Here is a 17,205-nt window from a genome sequence, read left to right on the forward strand (position 1 = left end):
TATATTATATGTGTGTTCTTAATAAACTTTGACATGTGTGAGCAAAAACTTAATTTATTTAGCATGTATATTAATCAATAAATAATGAATAACAAAGTTAAAACGAATAACATAAGTGTCAATTTTTTTTTTATAAATGTAGTATGACAGCTAATTAAATTTACAAAATTATACATGTTTCTACTTTAAAAAATATATTTTTCCAAATCAAAAAAAAAAAAAGAAAACTAACAAAATCAATATATTTTTCATTTTATGCTTATTATATTAACTGTGTCTTTTTAATATAATTTGATATGTGTAAGCAAAAACTTAATTTATAAAGCATGTATATTAATCAATAAATAATGAATAATAAAGTTAAAAAGAATAACATAAGTTATTTAACATAATTTTAGTCAGATATAAATTGTATTTATCGTTGTAATTTAATTTTTTATTGTAATTAAATACACAAAGTCTTGAAAGAATAATGAACTTTAAAAAAAATCAATACATGATGTGTATTAGTATAGTTTTACATGTTTTATTTTATAAATTTTAATGCATGTAGTAATATGAGAAACCTGAAAAAAAAATAGAAAAAATGAGTTTATAGGAATGAATTTTTGGTTAATTGATGACAAAAGTATTACTTATGAAATTATGACATATAGAAGAATGATATTTAGGATATTTTTGGATTTCCAAAATTTTTGTGGATGTTAACTGATTTTTTTACTGATTATTTTTATTGTTAAATTTAAAATACTAACCAATATACATATTATCTCATATGATGCTCATATTATTTTTGTTATTAAATTTTTAACTCCAATCCATGAAAAGGTGAATTATGGTTTTACGGTGAAATCGATAGTTAAATGTGATTACTAAACTGGATGTCTAACGATGAAATTAATTTTAGATTATTATTTTAAAAAAATATTAAGAAGTGTTATTTAAAAAAATCATTTAAAAATATTAGTAATTTGTTTAAATGTTTGATTTTATGATTTCAACAAATGTATTTTTGTAATGCATATGTCAAAACATAAGATAATTCAAAATAAATTATAATTTATAGGAATGAATCTTCAGTTATTTGATGAGAATGTTTCTATATATGTAATAAATTATATGATATATTGAGTTATGATCTGTCTAACGGACGACGGGTTAAATGTAAAATGTTAAGATTATATGATAAGATTGTTTAAAAAAAATTTTAAAAAATATGACAAATTATTTTAATATACAAAATATGTACATAATTTTTGTTATAAAATAAAGTTCAACCCATGCTATTGCACAGTATATATATTAAAAAGATTACGTGACAATGTATGTATGTATACCCCTCATTTAGTCTATGTATATGAAGAACTCAATATGGTTTATCATATAATCCGTATGATCCTGTCAAAGAATCCAATAATAGTTTTATACTCCTATTATTATTGCTAATGTAAATAGGTACATTATTCATGGCAAAATCTGGGAGTCGCAGTCTCCACTCCTAAAAATACATGGATATCCATCTTTTACTCCAATCTAGACTAATAAATAGCATGAATCCATATATTAGTTGTGGATATTTAAAATGAATTTGTAATCTTAAAGTTAAAGACCAAACAATTCCAATGTTCAAGGAAAAAAAATCCTATATAAATTATAAAAGAATTCCATTATCCATGATTTTCTTAATGTATTATTTTGCAGCATTATTTAAATATATTTGAAGGAAGCTCTAGTTCATTAAAAAAAACTGATAAAATCTAAAACTAAATAAATATCACCAATCCAACTATCGTAAACCCAATATTTGGTCAAAAGAATCCAAAAATACTTTAATGTCGCTATTTATAGTAATGTAGATTGATATCTTAGCGACGACCAAATCAAATTGATCGTAAGCTCTACTCTAAAAAAGTGGTAAGAAAAGAACCACACACAAATTTTCACATTCTTGATTTGTGGAATTAAAAATAAAAACCTATGTTAAAATCAGTCAAAACACAAGCGAAACAATAGGGTAAAACATAACACTGACCTGTTCTAAATCGTTACTTGTCCGGATCCAAAGGTCACACTTAGTTTATGTATAAATACACGTACACAACTCTTCACACTAGATTTTGTATCTCTTCTCTTCACTCCTCTCGATCATTAGAGGAAAACTAAAAAAGGAAAAAAAATCAAAATAAGAATAAAATTTTTCCTAAAAACAAATAAAATTAAAATCTGTGAAGAAAAAAATATATTAACACAATCTCTTTCTCACTTTAAAACCTCCTAAAAGAAAACAAATCTTCCAATTTTTGTTTTAGAATTGGTTATTTTTGTTTCCTTTTACCGGAGACGAGAAAAATTCACGAATCGTCTCTCGTAAAAAGTAAAACTCACCAACATGGCAGCGGCGGTTGCAACGGGTGTTGCACCGGCGACAATGGTTGATCAGGTTCCAAGTCCGACAGCTCAAACTTCGGTTCAGATATCGGTTTCAGTACCGGTTCCCTCTCCAGAGACGGTGGCAGCAGTGGCCGATCAAACCCACCCGAACTCGTCGCTCTATGCGGGAGATCTGGACCCGAGAGTGACCGAAGCGCATCTGTTTGATTTGTTCAAACATGTAGCTACTGTTGTCTCGGTTAGAGTTTGTCGTGATCAGAACCGTCGCTCTTTGGGATATGCCTACATCAATTTCAGTAACCCTAATGATGGTAAATACTATAATTCTATACCACTTGAATTGCTTAGTGTTAAGAAAAATGGTTATAGTACATTAATTTAATTTGTAGAAGTAGTTGATGTATCAGTCTCTTATTTTATGATCTACTTGTTCAAAACGTGATTAGTTTGTTTAAAATTCTCTTTCAGTACCCACCTCATCGTATAACTAAACTTGTAACTATCATAGATGCTAGTTTCACAATGAGGAGGATTTTATTATTGCTTATTTATATTATGTTTGACGTGATTTATATATGCAGCTTACCGTGCAATGGAGGCTTTGAACTACACTCCCCTCTTTGATAGGCCTATTCGGATCATGCTCTCTAACCGTGATCCAAGCACGCGATTGAGCGGCAAAGGGAACATTTTCATCAAGAACCTTGATGCCTCAATCGACAACAAGGCCTTGTTCGAGACGTTTTCAAGCTTTGGAACCATCCTCTCCTGCAAAGTGGCAATGGACGTGACTGGCCGGTCAAAGGGATACGGATTTGTCCAGTTCGAGAAGGAGGAGTCGGCTCAAGCCGCAATTGACAAGCTTAACGGAATGCTAATGAACGACAAGCAAGTCTACGTGGGACACTTCATCAGACGCCAAGAACGCGCTAGGGATGAAAACGCCCCTACACCACGTTTCACTAACGTGTACGTCAAGAATCTCCCAAAGGAGATTGGTGAGGACGAGCTACGGAAAACGTTCAGTAAATTTGGAGTGATATCGAGTGCGGTTGTGATGAGGGACCAGAGCGGGACCTCGAGGTGTTTTGGGTTTGTGAACTTTGAGTGTACGGATGCAGCCGCTAGCGCGGTTGAGAAGATGAACGGGATTAGCTTAGGGGAAGATGTGTTGTACGTTGGAAGGGCGCAGAAGAAGTCTGAGAGAGAGGAAGAGCTAAGAAGGAAGTTTGAGCAGGAGAGGATAAACAGGTTTGAGAAATCTCAGGGAGCGAATCTGTATTTGAAGAATCTTGATGATAGCGTTGATGATGAGAAACTCAAGGAAATGTTCTCTGAGTTTGGAAATGTAACCTCTTCCAAGGTAATAACTATAATTACTATAAATCCATACATTCGTGTTGTTGTTGATGTTACGTTTTCTTTGACACATTCCCCTAACTAAATGTAGGTTATGCTTAATCCACAAGGAATGAGCAGAGGATTTGGTTTTGTTGCTTATTCCAACCCTGAAGAAGCTTTAAGAGCTGTGAGTTTCTAAAGCTCTGTTGTATATTATTCTGTTATCTTTGGTCTCTTTTGTAATCTATGAGATGAACACATATGACAATATGCAGCTGAGTGAAATGAATGGGAAGATGATAGGAAGGAAACCACTATACATAGCTCTTGCGCAGCGGAAAGAAGATAGACGAGCACACTTACAGGTCTCTTAACCTTTCTTTTCATATATTAAAAAGATATGTGTTTGTTATCGTATGTGTTGTGAGTTGTAACTATATACGTACGTTTTGTTTTTGTATTTAGGCGTTGTTTTCTCAGATTAGAGCACCAGGGCCAATGTCGGGGTTCCATCACCCGCCAAGTGGACCAATGCCTGGTCCACCTCAACACATGTACGTAGGCCAGAACGGAACAAGTCTAGTCCCGTCCCAGCCCATTGGATACGGTTTCCAGCCTCAGTTCATCCCAGGGATGCGTCCAGGTTCTGGTCCTGGCAATTTCATCATGCCGTATCCGCTTCAGAGAGGACAAATTCAGACCGGTCCTCGTATGGGATTCAGGAGAGGTGCAACTAACATGCAGCACCACATCCAACAACAACAACAAGTATGTTTATAACTAAAAAAAGAGTTTGTTATATATAGTTTCGAAAAATCATGAAACTGATATTGGATTGACAGCTTATGCACCGTAACCCGACCCCGGGAATGAGATATATGAACGGGGCGAGTAACGGGAGGAACGGTATGGATTCGAGTGTTCCGCAAGGTATATTGCCTCCAATCATGCCTTTGCCAAGAGATGCTTCTTCAATCTCTCATCAGAAAGCTCCTCTCCTTCCAATCTCTAAGCTCACTTCTTCCTTAGCTTCTGCTAGTCCAGCTGACCGTACTCGGGTTTGCCTCTTTTCTCTCTATCTCAGCTAACTCATTGTTTGTTTTCATTTGCTTTTACATACTTTGGTTTATCTATAGTTTATTAAGATATACAAAGCATATTTAGTTGTTCATTTAAATATTATAATAATTGGTTTGGCACAGATGCTTGGAGAGCAACTTTACCCACTTGTGGAAAGGCATGAACCACTTCACGTGGCTAAAGTCACAGGAATGTTGTTGGAGATGGATCAAGCTGAGATCCTGCATTTGATGGAGTCACCAGAGGCACTCAAGTCTAAAGTATCTGAGGCTTTGGATGTTCTCAGGCTATCTGTTGATCAACCTGATCATGACCTTGGTTTCTCTACCACCGACTGAAACTTGCAATGCTTTTGCTGAACTCTGCTTTTTCTTTAGTTTTGTTATCGAGTCTTTCTTCACTTTTTTTTTAGCAGTGTTTTTTTTTTCAACTTAGTTTATGTTTTTTGTGTGTCTTTTAACTTAGTTGGACAATGAAGATTTCTTAATAATCTGCAATTAGCCGATTAGTCGTTTTAGAAATTAATCTGAGTGAACTTTTAATTGGAATTCCTAATTAAATTGTTCAAATCAACGACCTCCGAAATCTTCTGCCTAACGTGGAAATTCCAAATGGATCCTTGAACACAAATTTTACCGCGTCCGACCAATCAACATGACCATGCTATCTTTGAGTAAGGGATCTTGTTAGTGTGCGTCTTAGACTAGCTTGAAATTAACTTCTTCTTTTTTCTCACGAATGTGTTATCTATTCTCGTTAATTAGGTCTGAATATGATTGGGTGGTATGACCAGGATGCACGTGTAGCGACATATATAGTGATGATAGAGTTGTCGATGCAACACCGTACCACCCGTACTAACTCCACCTACGTAGTGCATGTTATTGATGGGGGGGGGGGAATGATTGAATGATAGATGTTCTGATTATTATTTTTTTTCTTTATAACCTGAACTTCAAATTGTATATGTTCTGATGTTTTGGTAGAAAATGAATCGAAAAGAATCAAATTTCCAATTGCCCAACTCTACTTGAAAATTAGGTTGTTCCGTAGTATGGTCAGCAACAAGGGACAACGCCTTCGATTATGGTAGGCTGGTAGCAGTACAGTGATATATACTGACAGGAATCCAGATGTGAGTGTATACAGTAATGAATTTATTCGAATGTGTCCTTGTCCTACATCAAAATTTGTGGTTTGTATTCGACATGGTTGATATCAATTATATGCACACATACTCTCTTTTGGAAACTCTCTCAATTATATAAAGAAGAGACTCTTTTATGTTTTTATAATTGGAACAAGCCATTCAATGATTGTCACATTTCAACTTCAAAATACATGTTTGATATGACGTTAAGAATGGTTTATGTTGATCGAATATACTTTCAGTCACAACAAGAATCTAATATAATTAATTTATTCAGAAAAAACTCATGTTTTGCATATAATATTCATTTATATATATTTTTTATTTTTGGGATGGTACATGAACAATCTCTGCTCTGGTCATGTAAAAGATATTAAAAAGTCAACATGAATGCTAATTTCAAATTGACCATGCTTGCTTTAGCACACAAGAAGATTTTTTAAGAAATGATAGAAGAGAGTGAGTGGGGTTGATACGTGTCACCGTCCAAAATGTGTCTGACCCTTCTCATTGGAGCTACACGAGCCGACCCTTTTGTTTGCCTCATCATTTGTTGACTTCAGTCACCTTCTACATATTTTTAATCAGCTTACTTATTATTAATCTTTCCCATTCATTGTTCGATTCTAGATTGTTCCATCCACTTTCATTTTCTCTTTGATACGTCGAAATAGATTAACGTAGTATAGGGTTTCTTTGTTTCTAGTATTTGACAGTTTTTAAAATTTTTAGATCTTTGTATCTATTTTGAGTTGAGATAAAAATAAAATTATGATAGGTCAGGGAGTATTTTATGTTAACACCACATCTGAACTATGATCGGATGACAGTGACAAAAAAAAAAAAAAAAAAATCTCTCTAATCAGTCATCTTTACTACACTTATATATATATATATATATATATCAATGATTTTTTTTTCAAATTTAAAGCATAACCGAATGAGTAAATCAAGTTTGAGCTTATAGTTGTTCGAGGTTGCGTTTTATGCTCAATTTTTTTTTTCTTATAGTAAATTGATTGATGCATGTCACGGTCCTTCTGTGAATAAAAGTATCTTGTGTCAAAGTCGAAAAAGAAAGTTGTATATTGTATAAATTTTATAGTAGAGTAATAACTTGAAGAAAAAATAATGGGATTTTAAAGGTTTTGTTGACAATGAAAGGGGTAATGAATATCTCGCTTGCTAAACCACCAAAGAATCAATTCATTGGACTATAACTTAAACATATAATATATTTAGCGAAATGTCTACAATTTGAGAATACGACTTTTCGAAAAAGTTATACAACTCTTATAAAAATTTCTCCACCATAATGTTACTTTATAAAAAGCATGCATGGTATTAAAATGTTATATTTACAATATTTTTTTTAAAAAGTAGGCAAAGTAGCTTTCTTAAAATTAATGTCTTTTAAGCTAATGGTAAAAACATAAACCAAAATTTGAGCTAACTTCGAAACGCGTTTACTATAATCATTAATCAGCATGATACATTAATGTAACACTTCACCATCTTGATTAGTTTCTAATCAGTAATTTCTCCTTAAAACAGTTTTATAAGCTTGTTGTAAGTTAATATTTGTTAGCCCTTTCTAAAAAAAAGAGAAGTAAATAAGTTTTCTTATATAAAACTAATTAATTAGGGGAAGTGTCTTTAGTCAAGTGGTTACAGCACCATCTCTGTAACCGATCCCACCGGAGTTTGACTCCACTAAGTCGCGTTACCCCGCGTAATAGGGTTTGGCTATGAATCGGGCTTTGTCGATTCAATGATGAAAAAAAATATATAATAATTAATTAGTACACAAAAAATAAAAAATGCCTATAACCGTAATTATTACCACCAGGCCAGTTACATAACTCTCCACGTATGGTTTGAGCCGATGAGATACATGGTACATAACGACAGAAAAAGTCCCAGTTATGTTACCATGTTCAGACAACCAGCCAGCCAAGCCATCCAGACAGAACACAAGTGGACACGACCAATCAGGGGAATCGTATGGAGATCATTAACAATATATTGCTCGCATCTAATTGCGCCACGTCTGTTGTTTTAGGAGGAAGATCAACGTCCATAGATCTCTTGCTCCATTATGATTGGTACACGTCATCTAAGTTATGTTCAACTTGTTTATATGGAGTAGGACAAGTTGGGGGAAATATTTTAATATATAAGTATCTTAAAGGAAGAAGAGAGTGTGTGAGGCCCATTTAGATATTTTCTCAACGGGCTGATCTCAGAAGCTACCCGTTGATCTACAGCCATCGGACGGTTCGAAACTGTTTCAGGGTAAGCTGCCCGAAACTTTCCAAAAGGAATTTTGTGTGGGTGGGACTCACTCGTTACTGAATCGACGGTCGGAAAATTAGAAGGTGTACGTAACACCTCGTAGCATCTGAACGTAGCTCTTTCCAAAATATCTGTGGACACATGTCACTAGTTTTTGTTTTGAAAGTAATTAACTAATTTAGGCAAATCACATGAGAAGTTATGTTAGTTTACTTAATTTAAGGAAAAAGGAAAATAATACAGTCATGACCACCAAACCTTTAAAATGTAATAAAATAAATATCTGATTACTACTACTTGTCCAATTTCTTTACCAAATATTGCCATACTGTGAATCTCTCTAGTTCTATTTGAAAACAACCATAATTTTTCACAAACTTACCTCAAAACTTTAGAGTAAATCAAACATTAAAAATTTACTATTTAAACATTTAAGCAATTTTTGTTAATAACATACAATATACTGTACACATTTAAATTCAAATTGTGATTATAATTTTTTTTAAAAAGCACGAGCGTTTGCGTGAAAGCGAGGATGAATCATATAGATAGATACCTTCAATATGGTAAATTTTTTATAACCATAGTGTGTATATGGAATGGACATGTAGGTGATTAGCCAGGATGGTGGTGGTATGTTGTTATGTGCCATGGTTCCAAACTTCCAATGGGCGCATTAAAAAAAAAAAAAAAAAAGGGTCGTGGCAAAAGGCTAGTAGGAAATATCGATGACACGTCAGCCGGACGGGAAAATCTTAAACCGAGTGGAGAAGCCTCTCCAAATCTCTTTCTCTCTCTCTCTTCCTCTCCAAAGGCCACCACCACATTCTCAAATCTCTTCTCTGTATTTTTTTTTTGCTTCAGAATCTTTTTTTTCTCCGATCTCTCAAAAAAATATCCTCAAAGCTAGAAAAAAAGCAAAGTGAGTTTGAGATAAATCAACAACAATCTCATAGGAAGATTCCTTGCAGGTCTTTCTTCTTCTTCTTTGCCTTTTTTTTTTTTTTTTTTTTTTTTTTCTCATCTTAGATTTGTTGTTTGATTTTTCAAACTTTTTTTTTTTGTATCACACATCTCGTCTTGTCTAATCTGATTGAGAATTTTTTTTTTTTTTCCTGTTGAATTGTTTGATGTATCTACAGGAAGAAGCGTTATAAACTCAGCTTCTTCGATTTACTACTTGTACAGTGTGTTGGGGTAGTATATAAAAGAAAGGTGTTTGTTCTTGCTGGCGAATGTTAAAAACTACGACGTATTGAAAGGTGTTGGAAGATCAAGAGTAGAAGTAGTAGTGCGCTTTTGTTGCCTCTTTAAAAGGAGTTAGAGAGATTTGTGTTATTTGAAAATTCGTCTTCTGTGATGACGGCGGCTACTTCATCTGAGAGGTGGATCGATGGTCTTCAGTTCTCTTCCGTGTTATGGCCTCCTCCACGGGATCCTCAACAACATAAGGTGGTTTTTTTTTAGCTCAGAGCTAGATATATGATTGAGAAACTGAGCCTGCGGTTTTTTTTTTTTTTTTTGATATATTGTATGTGATTGCTGATTTTGTGTTGTTTTAATCCTAGGATCAAGTCGTTGCTTATGTCGAATATTTTGGTCAATTCACATCAGAGCAATTCCCAGATGACATTGCTGAGGTACTTTATTTGTGTTATGATGATGCTTTAATCAGTAAAGATTATTTTATCACTAGTGACGTTTTGATTGAATTGTAAATGTATATATGTATCAGTTGGTCCGGCATCAGTATCCATCAGATGAGAAGCGACTTTTGGACGATGTGTTGGGTATGAACTTAGATCTCAGCACTTCTTCTTTTTGTTGTTCTTGTTGTTGTTGTGAATGTCCCATCTGACATTTTGGTTTTCTGATGAACAGCAATGTTTGTCCTGCATCACCCGGAGCATGGTCATGCAGTCATTCTTCCAATCATTTCATGTCTCATTGATGGCTCATTAGTGTACAGCAAGGAAGCTCATCCATTTGCCTCTTTCATTTCTTTAGTTTGCCCAAGTAGTGAGGTATTTATATAGTTTCTCAACATTTCTTGTATAGCCAAAACTATCTTTTTATCACTTCCATTTTATGCTGACATGTTCTCATTCCTAGCAGAATGACTATTCGGAGCAATGGGCTTTGGCATGCGGAGAAATCCTTCGCATTTTGACTCATTACAATCGTCCCATATATAAGACTGAGCAGCAAAATGGAGAAACAGAGAGAAGTTGTCTGAGCAAAGCTACAACTAGTGGTTCTCCTCCGCCTTCAGAGACTAAGGCTGTATCACCGACACACCATGAAAGGAAACCTTTAAGGCCTTTGTCTCCATGGATTAGTGATATACTACTTGCTGCTCCTCTCGGTATAAGAAGTGACTACTTCCGATGGTAAGTAGACTGTGTTACTTACTACTGATGCTTTCATGCGCCGACGTCACTCTTTTATTTTGCTTACTCACAACTACAAAATGTTGCTTACATTACAGGTGTAGTGGTGTAATGGGAAAATATGCTGCTGGAGAGCTGAAGCCGCCAACCATTGGTAAGTTTAAATAATTTCATGTTAATATCCCCCAGACCTGGATATTTGATGAATCTTCTTATCTTATCAATAGAATTGTTCTATCATTTCGTTTATAGATGTGAATCAATCACCTGTGGCTATGGAATGCGTTTTGAGTTGCTTCTTATAACTCTCACGTTGTCCTACTTTGACAGCTTCTCGAGGATCAGGTAAACATCCTCAACTGATGCCTTCGACGCCAAGATGGGCTGTTGCTGATGGAGCTGGTGTCATACTGAGTGTTTGTGATGATGAAGTTGCTCGATATGAGACTGCTACACTTACAGCGGTTGCTGTCCCTGCACTTCTTCTTCCTCCCCCAACTACATCCTTAGATGAGCATCTAGTTGCTGGCCTTCCAGCTCTCGAGCCATATGCACGTTTGTTTCATAGGTATTGTTTCTGAACTTACCCTTTCAGTTGGGGTTTATTCGACTCTGTTGCTAGTTTTAAGGTTGTGCTTTCTCGAGTCCCTGATCAGAATTGTTTCTCACTTTCCTGTCAGATATTATGCCCTTGCAACTCCAAGTGCTACTCAGCGACTTCTTCTTGGACTCTTAGAAGCACCACCGTCTTGGGCTCCAGATGCACTTGATGCTGCTGTACAGCTTGTGGAACTCCTTCGAGCTGCTGAAGATTATGCATCTGGTGTAAGGGTAAGCGTAATATGAATTCTTTTAAATCACTCTCCAGAAAGCTATTTGTGGCCCTTGATCCACACTATGAGATTTTCTGGCTTACAGTATGTGGGAGCATTTGAAATTTCATCAATGGATATCATCAGCTCCTATTAAAGAATGTTAGCTTTGATATGTCATAAACAAAAAGAAGGTTTGATCACACTCTCTTTCTTGGTGTAGCTACCCAGGAACTGGATGCATTTGCACTTCTTGCGTGCAATAGGAATTGCTATGTCTATGAGGGCAGGTGTTGCTGCTGATGCTGCAGCCGCTTTGCTTTTCCGCATACTCTCTCGGCCGGCACTGCTTTTTCCTCCGCTAAGTCAAGTTGAGGGAGTAGAAATTCAGCACGCGCCTATTGGTGGCTACAGTTCAAATTACAGAAAGCAGGCATGGTTCTTTTTAAAAAAAAATTCTTTGCTGTTCCACCAACTTATCTCTGATATGTGCGCGGCGCTCTGCTAGAAAATTATATCGAAACTGACTAATTTCTCAAGTCTGTATTTCTCAACAGATAGAAGTTCCTGCAGCAGAAGCAACCATTGAAGCCACTGCCCAAGGAATTGCCTCTATGCTTTGTGCTCATGGTCCTGAAGTTGAGTGGAGGATTTGCACAATATGGGAAGCTGCTTACGGTTTGATCCCTTTAAATTCGTCAGCGGTTGATCTTCCCGAAATCATAGTTGCTTCCCCACTGCAACCTCCGATCTTGTCATGGAATCTATACATTCCACTACTCAAAGTACTTGAATATCTTCCACGAGGGAGTCCTTCGGAAGCATGCTTGATGAAAATATTTGTTGCCACCGTGGAAACAATCCTCAGTAGAACTTTTCCGCCTGAATCTTCCAGGGACCATACCAGAAAAGCTAGATCGAGTTTTACGACAAGATCAGCGACCAAAAACCTTGCTATGGCTGAGCTTCGTTCTATGGTCCATGCTCTCTTTTTAGAAGCATGCGCTGGTGTGGAATTAGCATCACGCCTACTTTTTGTTGTGTTGACTGTATGTGTTAGCCATGAAGCACAGTCTAGTGGTAGCAAGAGACCGAGAAGCGAATATGCTAGTACTACCGAAAATATGGAGGCAAATCAACCTGTATCTAACAGTCAAACTAACCGTAAAAGTAGGAATGTCAAAGGACAGGGACCTGTGGCAGCATTTGATTCATACGTTCTTGCTGCGGTTTGTGCTCTTGCCTGTGAGGTTCAGCTGTACCCTCTGATGTCTGGAGGGGGAAACTTTTCCAGTTCTGCCATGGCTAAAACTATTACAAAGCCTGTAAAGTTAAATGGGTCATCTAACGAGTATGCAGCTGGGATTGACTCGGCAATTAATCATACACGCCGAATTTTGGCAATTCTAGAGGCACTATTTTCATTGAAACCGTCTTCTGTGGGGACTCCATGGAGTTACAGTTCTAGTGAGATAGTTGCTGCGGCCATGGTTGCAGCTCATATTTCCGAACTGTTCAGACGTTCAAAGGCTTTGACGCATGCGTTGTCTGGGTTGATGAGATGTAAGTGGGACAAGGAAATTCATAAACGAGCGTCATCATTATATAACCTCATTGATGTTCACAGCAAAGTTGTTGCATCCATTGTTGACAAAGCTGAACCCTTAGAAGCCTACCTTAAGAATTCACCGGTTCAGAAGGACTCTCTTACCTGTTTAAACTGGAAACAACAAAACACCTCATGCTTTGATACAGCGGTGACATCTGCCTCACGGACTGAAATGAATCCAAGAGGCAACCATAAGTTTGCTAGACATTCAGATGAAGGATCAGGAAGACCCTCGGAGAAGGGTATCAAAGAATTCCTCTTGGATGCTTCTGATCTAGCAAATTTCCTCACAGCTGATAGACTTGCAGGGTTCTATTGTGGTACACAAAAACTTTTGAGGTCAGTGCTTGCAGAGAAACCGGAGCTGTCTTTCTCCGTTGTTTCATTATTATGGCACAAACTGATTGCTGCTCCTGAAATCCAACCCACCGCAGAAAGCACCTCTGCGCAACAAGGATGGAGACAGGTAAACCGCACCATCTCTAATTCCCAGCTCACTTACAGTTGCCTCGATATTCTTTTGATTCTTCACTAATCTTAGTTCTCATGGGGCTCAACTTCATTGACTGATCATAGTTTTAATATACCAGGTTGTTGATGCGCTATGCAATGTCGTATCTGCAACGCCAGCAAAAGCAGCTGCAGCAGTTGTTCTTCAGGTCCAAATTTCTCTGACTTATATTATGTAATTTGCTAGGAACGCGACATGTGTGTAAAAATGAAGAACTGCGGAAAATATGTGGCTTGTGTCACGATATATTATGCTTGATTCACTCGATTTAATCTCTCATGAGTAGAATAGCAGATTATAAAAATATTAAGCTGGAAAGTTTTCTGCAACACTTGTTTTAATATGTCACAGATAGTAAATAAGGAAAAAAATATCAGTATAAAATGATTATGGCTTGTTTGAAGCTTAAATATTGAGGGATGTACTTTTATGCTCTAGTGTCTGTCTATCTGAACTGGTCTTGTGTTATTTACAGGCTGAGAGAGAGTTGCAGCCTTGGATCGCCAAATATGACGAAGAAGGCCAAAAAATGTGGAAAATCAATCAACGTATAGTCAAAGTGTTGGTGGAACTCATGCGCAATCATGACAGGCCTGAGTCACTGGTGATTCTGGCAAGTGCATCAGATCTTCTTCTGCGGGCAACTGATGGAATGCTTGTTGATGGAGAAGCTTGTACATTACCCCAACTCGAGGTACTACACTTTTATAGATTGCTCTACAATGCCCTTCCTCGAGCTGGAGTGAAAATCGGTTTTCTGATTCCACTGTATTTAAAATTTTGCAGCTACTTGAAGCCACTGCAAGAGCAATACAGCCGGTGCTAGCTTGGGGACCATCTGGACTAGCAGTGGTTGACGGTTTATCCAATCTATTGAAGGTAAGCATGAATCGAACAGGCCTATGGTTTTGTTTGTCCATTGTAGATGATCAGTAGTGGGGTCCATATCAGCTTTCACATACCCATGGCCATGAGTAGAACTCTCTCATTTAGAAACAACCTGTGAGCAGAGGGAACTTTAGGTTTCTAATCCCTCTCTTAGCTTTGCCTAAGTCACCATTTTTTTCCAAATGTTCCTCTTGCAAGTTTGTCTTTAGTTTTGCTACAACTTTCTCTTAAAAGTTAGGGTACTGCTTGCTTGGGAGTCAGATATAGTTACCAAAGTACTTAACATTAATATCAGTTGTGGAGAATCAAAATTGGACTGTGCTTAACCTTGTTCACATCTGTTTGCTTCTATGCAGTGTCGTCTACCAGCAACAATACGGTGCCTGTCACACCCAAGTGCACATGTACGTGCCTTAAGCACGTCAGTACTACGAGACATCATGAACCAAAGCTCTATACCTATTAAGGTAACTCCAAAACTGCCAACAACAGAGAAGAACGGAATGCATAGCCCGTCCTATCGGTTCTTCAACGCTGCCACAATAGACTGGAAAGCCGACATCCAAAAATGCTTGAACTGGGAAGCTCACAGTTTGCTCTCCACAACTATGCCTACTCAGTTTCTTGACACGGCGGCTCGAGAATTAGGCTGTACCATATCCTTGTCCCAATAACAAGCGTCCCACTTTTGTTTTTTTTGGTAATTTTTAGTGCTCCTAGACAAAAAAAAATATTTGGACGTAGTAGAGCAAGAAGAATATAAATAGCTTGTTGTATGTAATATGTATGATGAGTGACTAACGCAATCACTCCCACAGGCGTTAGATTTGCCATCGCTCGGGGTTCTTATATAACTCGACCTCTTCTTTGTACATTTTAAATGATGAAGTAGCTCAACCTTTTTTTTTTTCCTTGACTTCACTGGATCTAAATCGTAATGTATATATGTATATAGCTTCTTTTTCAAGTTGTATGGAATGATTTCGTCTTCTCGTTCATTAATATGATTGCTGTGATTTAGAGACTCTAAATTAGAGTTGTCAAATTGACCGGTTACAACACCGGAGGATGATTGGTTTAGTCGACGCAAAAAAAAAAAACATGAAAACAAAAATATTGGGATATCGAAAATTTTAAAAGGGTAAAATAGTCATTAACCGGGAGAGCTTCATATTAGGTTCGAAAACCCTAAAGTAGTACGCCGCTTATAACATATAACAGAGCTAACCTAACGCTGTGGTGGCGCCTCCAGAGTCTGTAAAAGAGCTTCATCCTCCTCTCGCAATCTTTCTCGGCATCCAAAAATGGTACGTTCATCGTTCTTATACTCTCCTCCTCTCTCGATTACCTTCTGTTTCTCCCGATTGATCGTGCTTCAATCAGCGTAGTTTTCTTTGCTGGTTATGTATTCGATTTGTTGTTGGAGCTGTAAGGTTTGTGTTCCTTTTCACGATTGTTACTGACGGATCTGTTTTCTGCTGGTGCGTTTGTGTGTGTGTGTAGTCTCTAGTTGCAAACGAGGAGTTTCAGCACATTTTGCGTGTGCTCAACACTAACGTCGATGGGAAGCAAAAGATTATGTTTGCCTTGACCTCGATCAAAGGTATTGGAAGGCGATTGGCCAACATTGTGTGCAAGAAGGCTGATGTTGACATGAACAAGAGGTTCGTTTCCTTCGTTTTCTAGCGTGTATCTTTCAGTAACTTGTGAATTCTATTATTGTTGATAGGGATTGTGATTTTTGAGAAGTTTTGTATAACTCTATAGTACTCAATAGAAGATGTAGCTGGATCTATGACTAGAAATTGAACTTTGCTTTGTCTGGTTTGTTTAATATGCTCTAAGAAATGTGATACAAGTTTTAGTGAAATTCTTGAAGAAGTTGGTCTACTGTCATATAATCTTGGTATCCTTATTCCTTAATATGTATTTTCTTTGTTGTGGCTGGAATATTCAGGGCTGGAGAGCTAAGTGCTGCTGAGATTGACAATCTCATGAATATCGTGGCTAACCCTCGCCAATTCAAGATCCCAGACTGGTTCTTGAACAGGCAAAAGGACTACAAGGATGGGAAATATTCCCAAGTTGTTTCCAATGCTCTTGACATGAAGCTGAGAGACGATCTTGAGCGTCTCAAGAAGATCAGGTAAACACACTACACATTCTGTGATCGTTAGTAACCGTATCTGTAAATAGTAATGGTTAGGTCATTTACCTGCCATAAAGTCTATATTGGAGAAGATAATAATTATACACTCTTATCTCTGATCATGTACTTGAATTACATTGTATTATCGTCTATCATGTTGTTTTCAATCAATAGAAGTTTGTTAGTAGTTCTGACTGAGGTTGTGACTCTAATGTAATAAACAGGAACCACCGTGGTCTGAGGCACTACTGGGGTCTGCGTGTACGTGGACAGCACACCAAAACCACCGGACGCCGTGGAAAGACTGTCGGTGTCTCGAAGAAGCGTTAAAGAGAGTTTGTTGGTTGTGTTGTACTCAATGACGAGAGCTTGGTGCTTTGTTTTTGTCTTGTTTTTGGCAGAAGAGATAGTTTAAGAGGTGTTGTTGTTTCATCAAATGACTGGTCTTAGTTTTTGACAATATATAATTCAAATCAGAAAACTATGTTCGTTCCTCTTTTACTCTCTTCGTTATATTCCCCTCAAATCAACTTTGTTACTTTGAAGCTTCAAATCTGCTTGAAACAAAGCAATATTACCAACAAAACAT

The 17,205-nt window shown here is 36.8% G+C and overlaps 3 protein-coding genes across 6 annotated transcripts; all 3 read left to right on the top strand.

The window, feature by feature from the left end:
* The first annotated feature begins 2,112 nt into the window (after positions 1-2,112).
* Positions 2,113-5,333, top strand: PAB3 (poly(A) binding protein 3). Its single transcript, XM_010479240.2, has 7 exons — positions 2,113-2,702; positions 2,973-3,754; positions 3,842-3,919; positions 4,008-4,097; positions 4,198-4,500; positions 4,575-4,790; positions 4,935-5,333. The coding sequence occupies exons 1-7, from the start codon at positions 2,390-2,392 to the stop codon at positions 5,148-5,150; spliced, it is 1,998 nt and encodes a 665-aa protein (XP_010477542.1). The 5' UTR covers positions 2,113-2,389; the 3' UTR covers positions 5,151-5,333.
* Positions 5,334-8,788: 3,455 nt separating this feature from the next.
* Positions 8,789-15,374, top strand: LOC104756625 (protein GIGANTEA). Of its 4 annotated transcripts, none has more exons than XM_087495521.1 (15): positions 8,789-9,228; positions 9,400-9,709; positions 9,826-9,897; positions 9,993-10,047; positions 10,139-10,281; positions 10,373-10,647; positions 10,746-10,801; positions 10,978-11,215; positions 11,328-11,478; positions 11,683-11,892; positions 12,017-13,534; positions 13,659-13,727; positions 14,055-14,273; positions 14,366-14,458; positions 14,824-15,374. In XM_087495521.1, exons 2-15 carry the CDS (start codon positions 9,617-9,619, stop codon positions 15,139-15,141), a joined length of 3,510 nt encoding a protein of 1,169 aa, XP_087351647.1. In that variant the 5' UTR covers positions 8,789-9,228; positions 9,400-9,616; the 3' UTR covers positions 15,142-15,374. The 4 variants fall into 4 exon arrangements, with proteins under 4 accessions (XP_087351647.1, XP_087351650.1, XP_087351648.1 ...); XM_087495524.1 differs by having other exon boundaries at positions 8,819-9,228; positions 9,446-9,709; positions 11,691-11,892; XM_087495522.1 differs by having other exon boundaries at positions 8,879-9,228; positions 9,446-9,709.
* Positions 15,375-15,541: 167 nt separating this feature from the next.
* On the top strand, positions 15,542-17,112 carry LOC104756627 (small ribosomal subunit protein uS13z/uS13y/uS13x). Its single transcript, XM_010479245.2, has 4 exons — positions 15,542-15,774; positions 15,971-16,131; positions 16,425-16,613; positions 16,841-17,112. Exons 1-4 carry the CDS (start codon positions 15,772-15,774, stop codon positions 16,944-16,946), a joined length of 459 nt encoding a protein of 152 aa, XP_010477547.1. The 5' UTR covers positions 15,542-15,771; the 3' UTR covers positions 16,947-17,112.
* Positions 17,113-17,205: the final 93 nt, after the last annotated feature.

The sequence above is a fragment of the Camelina sativa genome, chromosome 17 (assembly GCF_030686135.1).
Source record: "Camelina sativa cultivar CO46 ecotype springtype chromosome 17, ASM3068613v1".
NCBI lineage: Eukaryota > Viridiplantae > Streptophyta > Magnoliopsida > Brassicales > Brassicaceae > Camelina > Camelina sativa.

What these genes read in the sequence shown, in the direction of transcription:
- LOC104756627 (XM_010479245.2), top strand. An exon ending in GATGTTGACATGAACAAGAG is followed by an intron (nt 16,132 to 16,424) that starts GTTCGTTTCCTT and finishes TGGAATATTCAG; the next exon opens with GGCTGGAGAGCTAAGTGCTG. An exon ending in GAGCGTCTCAAGAAGATCAG is followed by an intron (nt 16,614 to 16,840) that starts GTAAACACACTA and finishes TGTAATAAACAG; the next exon opens with GAACCACCGTGGTCTGAGGC.
- PAB3 (XM_010479240.2), top strand. Translation starts at nt 2,390, where the DNA reads ATGGCAGCGGCGGTTGCAACGGGTGTTGCACCGGCGACAATGGTTGAT. An exon ending in TTTCAGTAACCCTAATGATG is followed by an intron (nt 2,703 to 2,972) that starts GTAAATACTATA and finishes TTATATATGCAG; the next exon opens with CTTACCGTGCAATGGAGGCT. An exon ending in ATAGACGAGCACACTTACAG is followed by an intron (nt 4,098 to 4,197) that starts GTCTCTTAACCT and finishes TTTTGTATTTAG; the next exon opens with GCGTTGTTTTCTCAGATTAG.
- LOC104756625 (XM_087495521.1), top strand. Translation starts at nt 9,617, where the DNA reads ATGACGGCGGCTACTTCATCTGAGAGGTGGATCGATGGTCTTCAGTTC. An exon ending in AGAAGTGACTACTTCCGATG is followed by an intron (nt 10,648 to 10,745) that starts GTAAGTAGACTG and finishes CTTACATTACAG; the next exon opens with GTGTAGTGGTGTAATGGGAA. An exon ending in GTTCAAATTACAGAAAGCAG is followed by an intron (nt 11,893 to 12,016) that starts GCATGGTTCTTT and finishes ATTTCTCAACAG; the next exon opens with ATAGAAGTTCCTGCAGCAGA.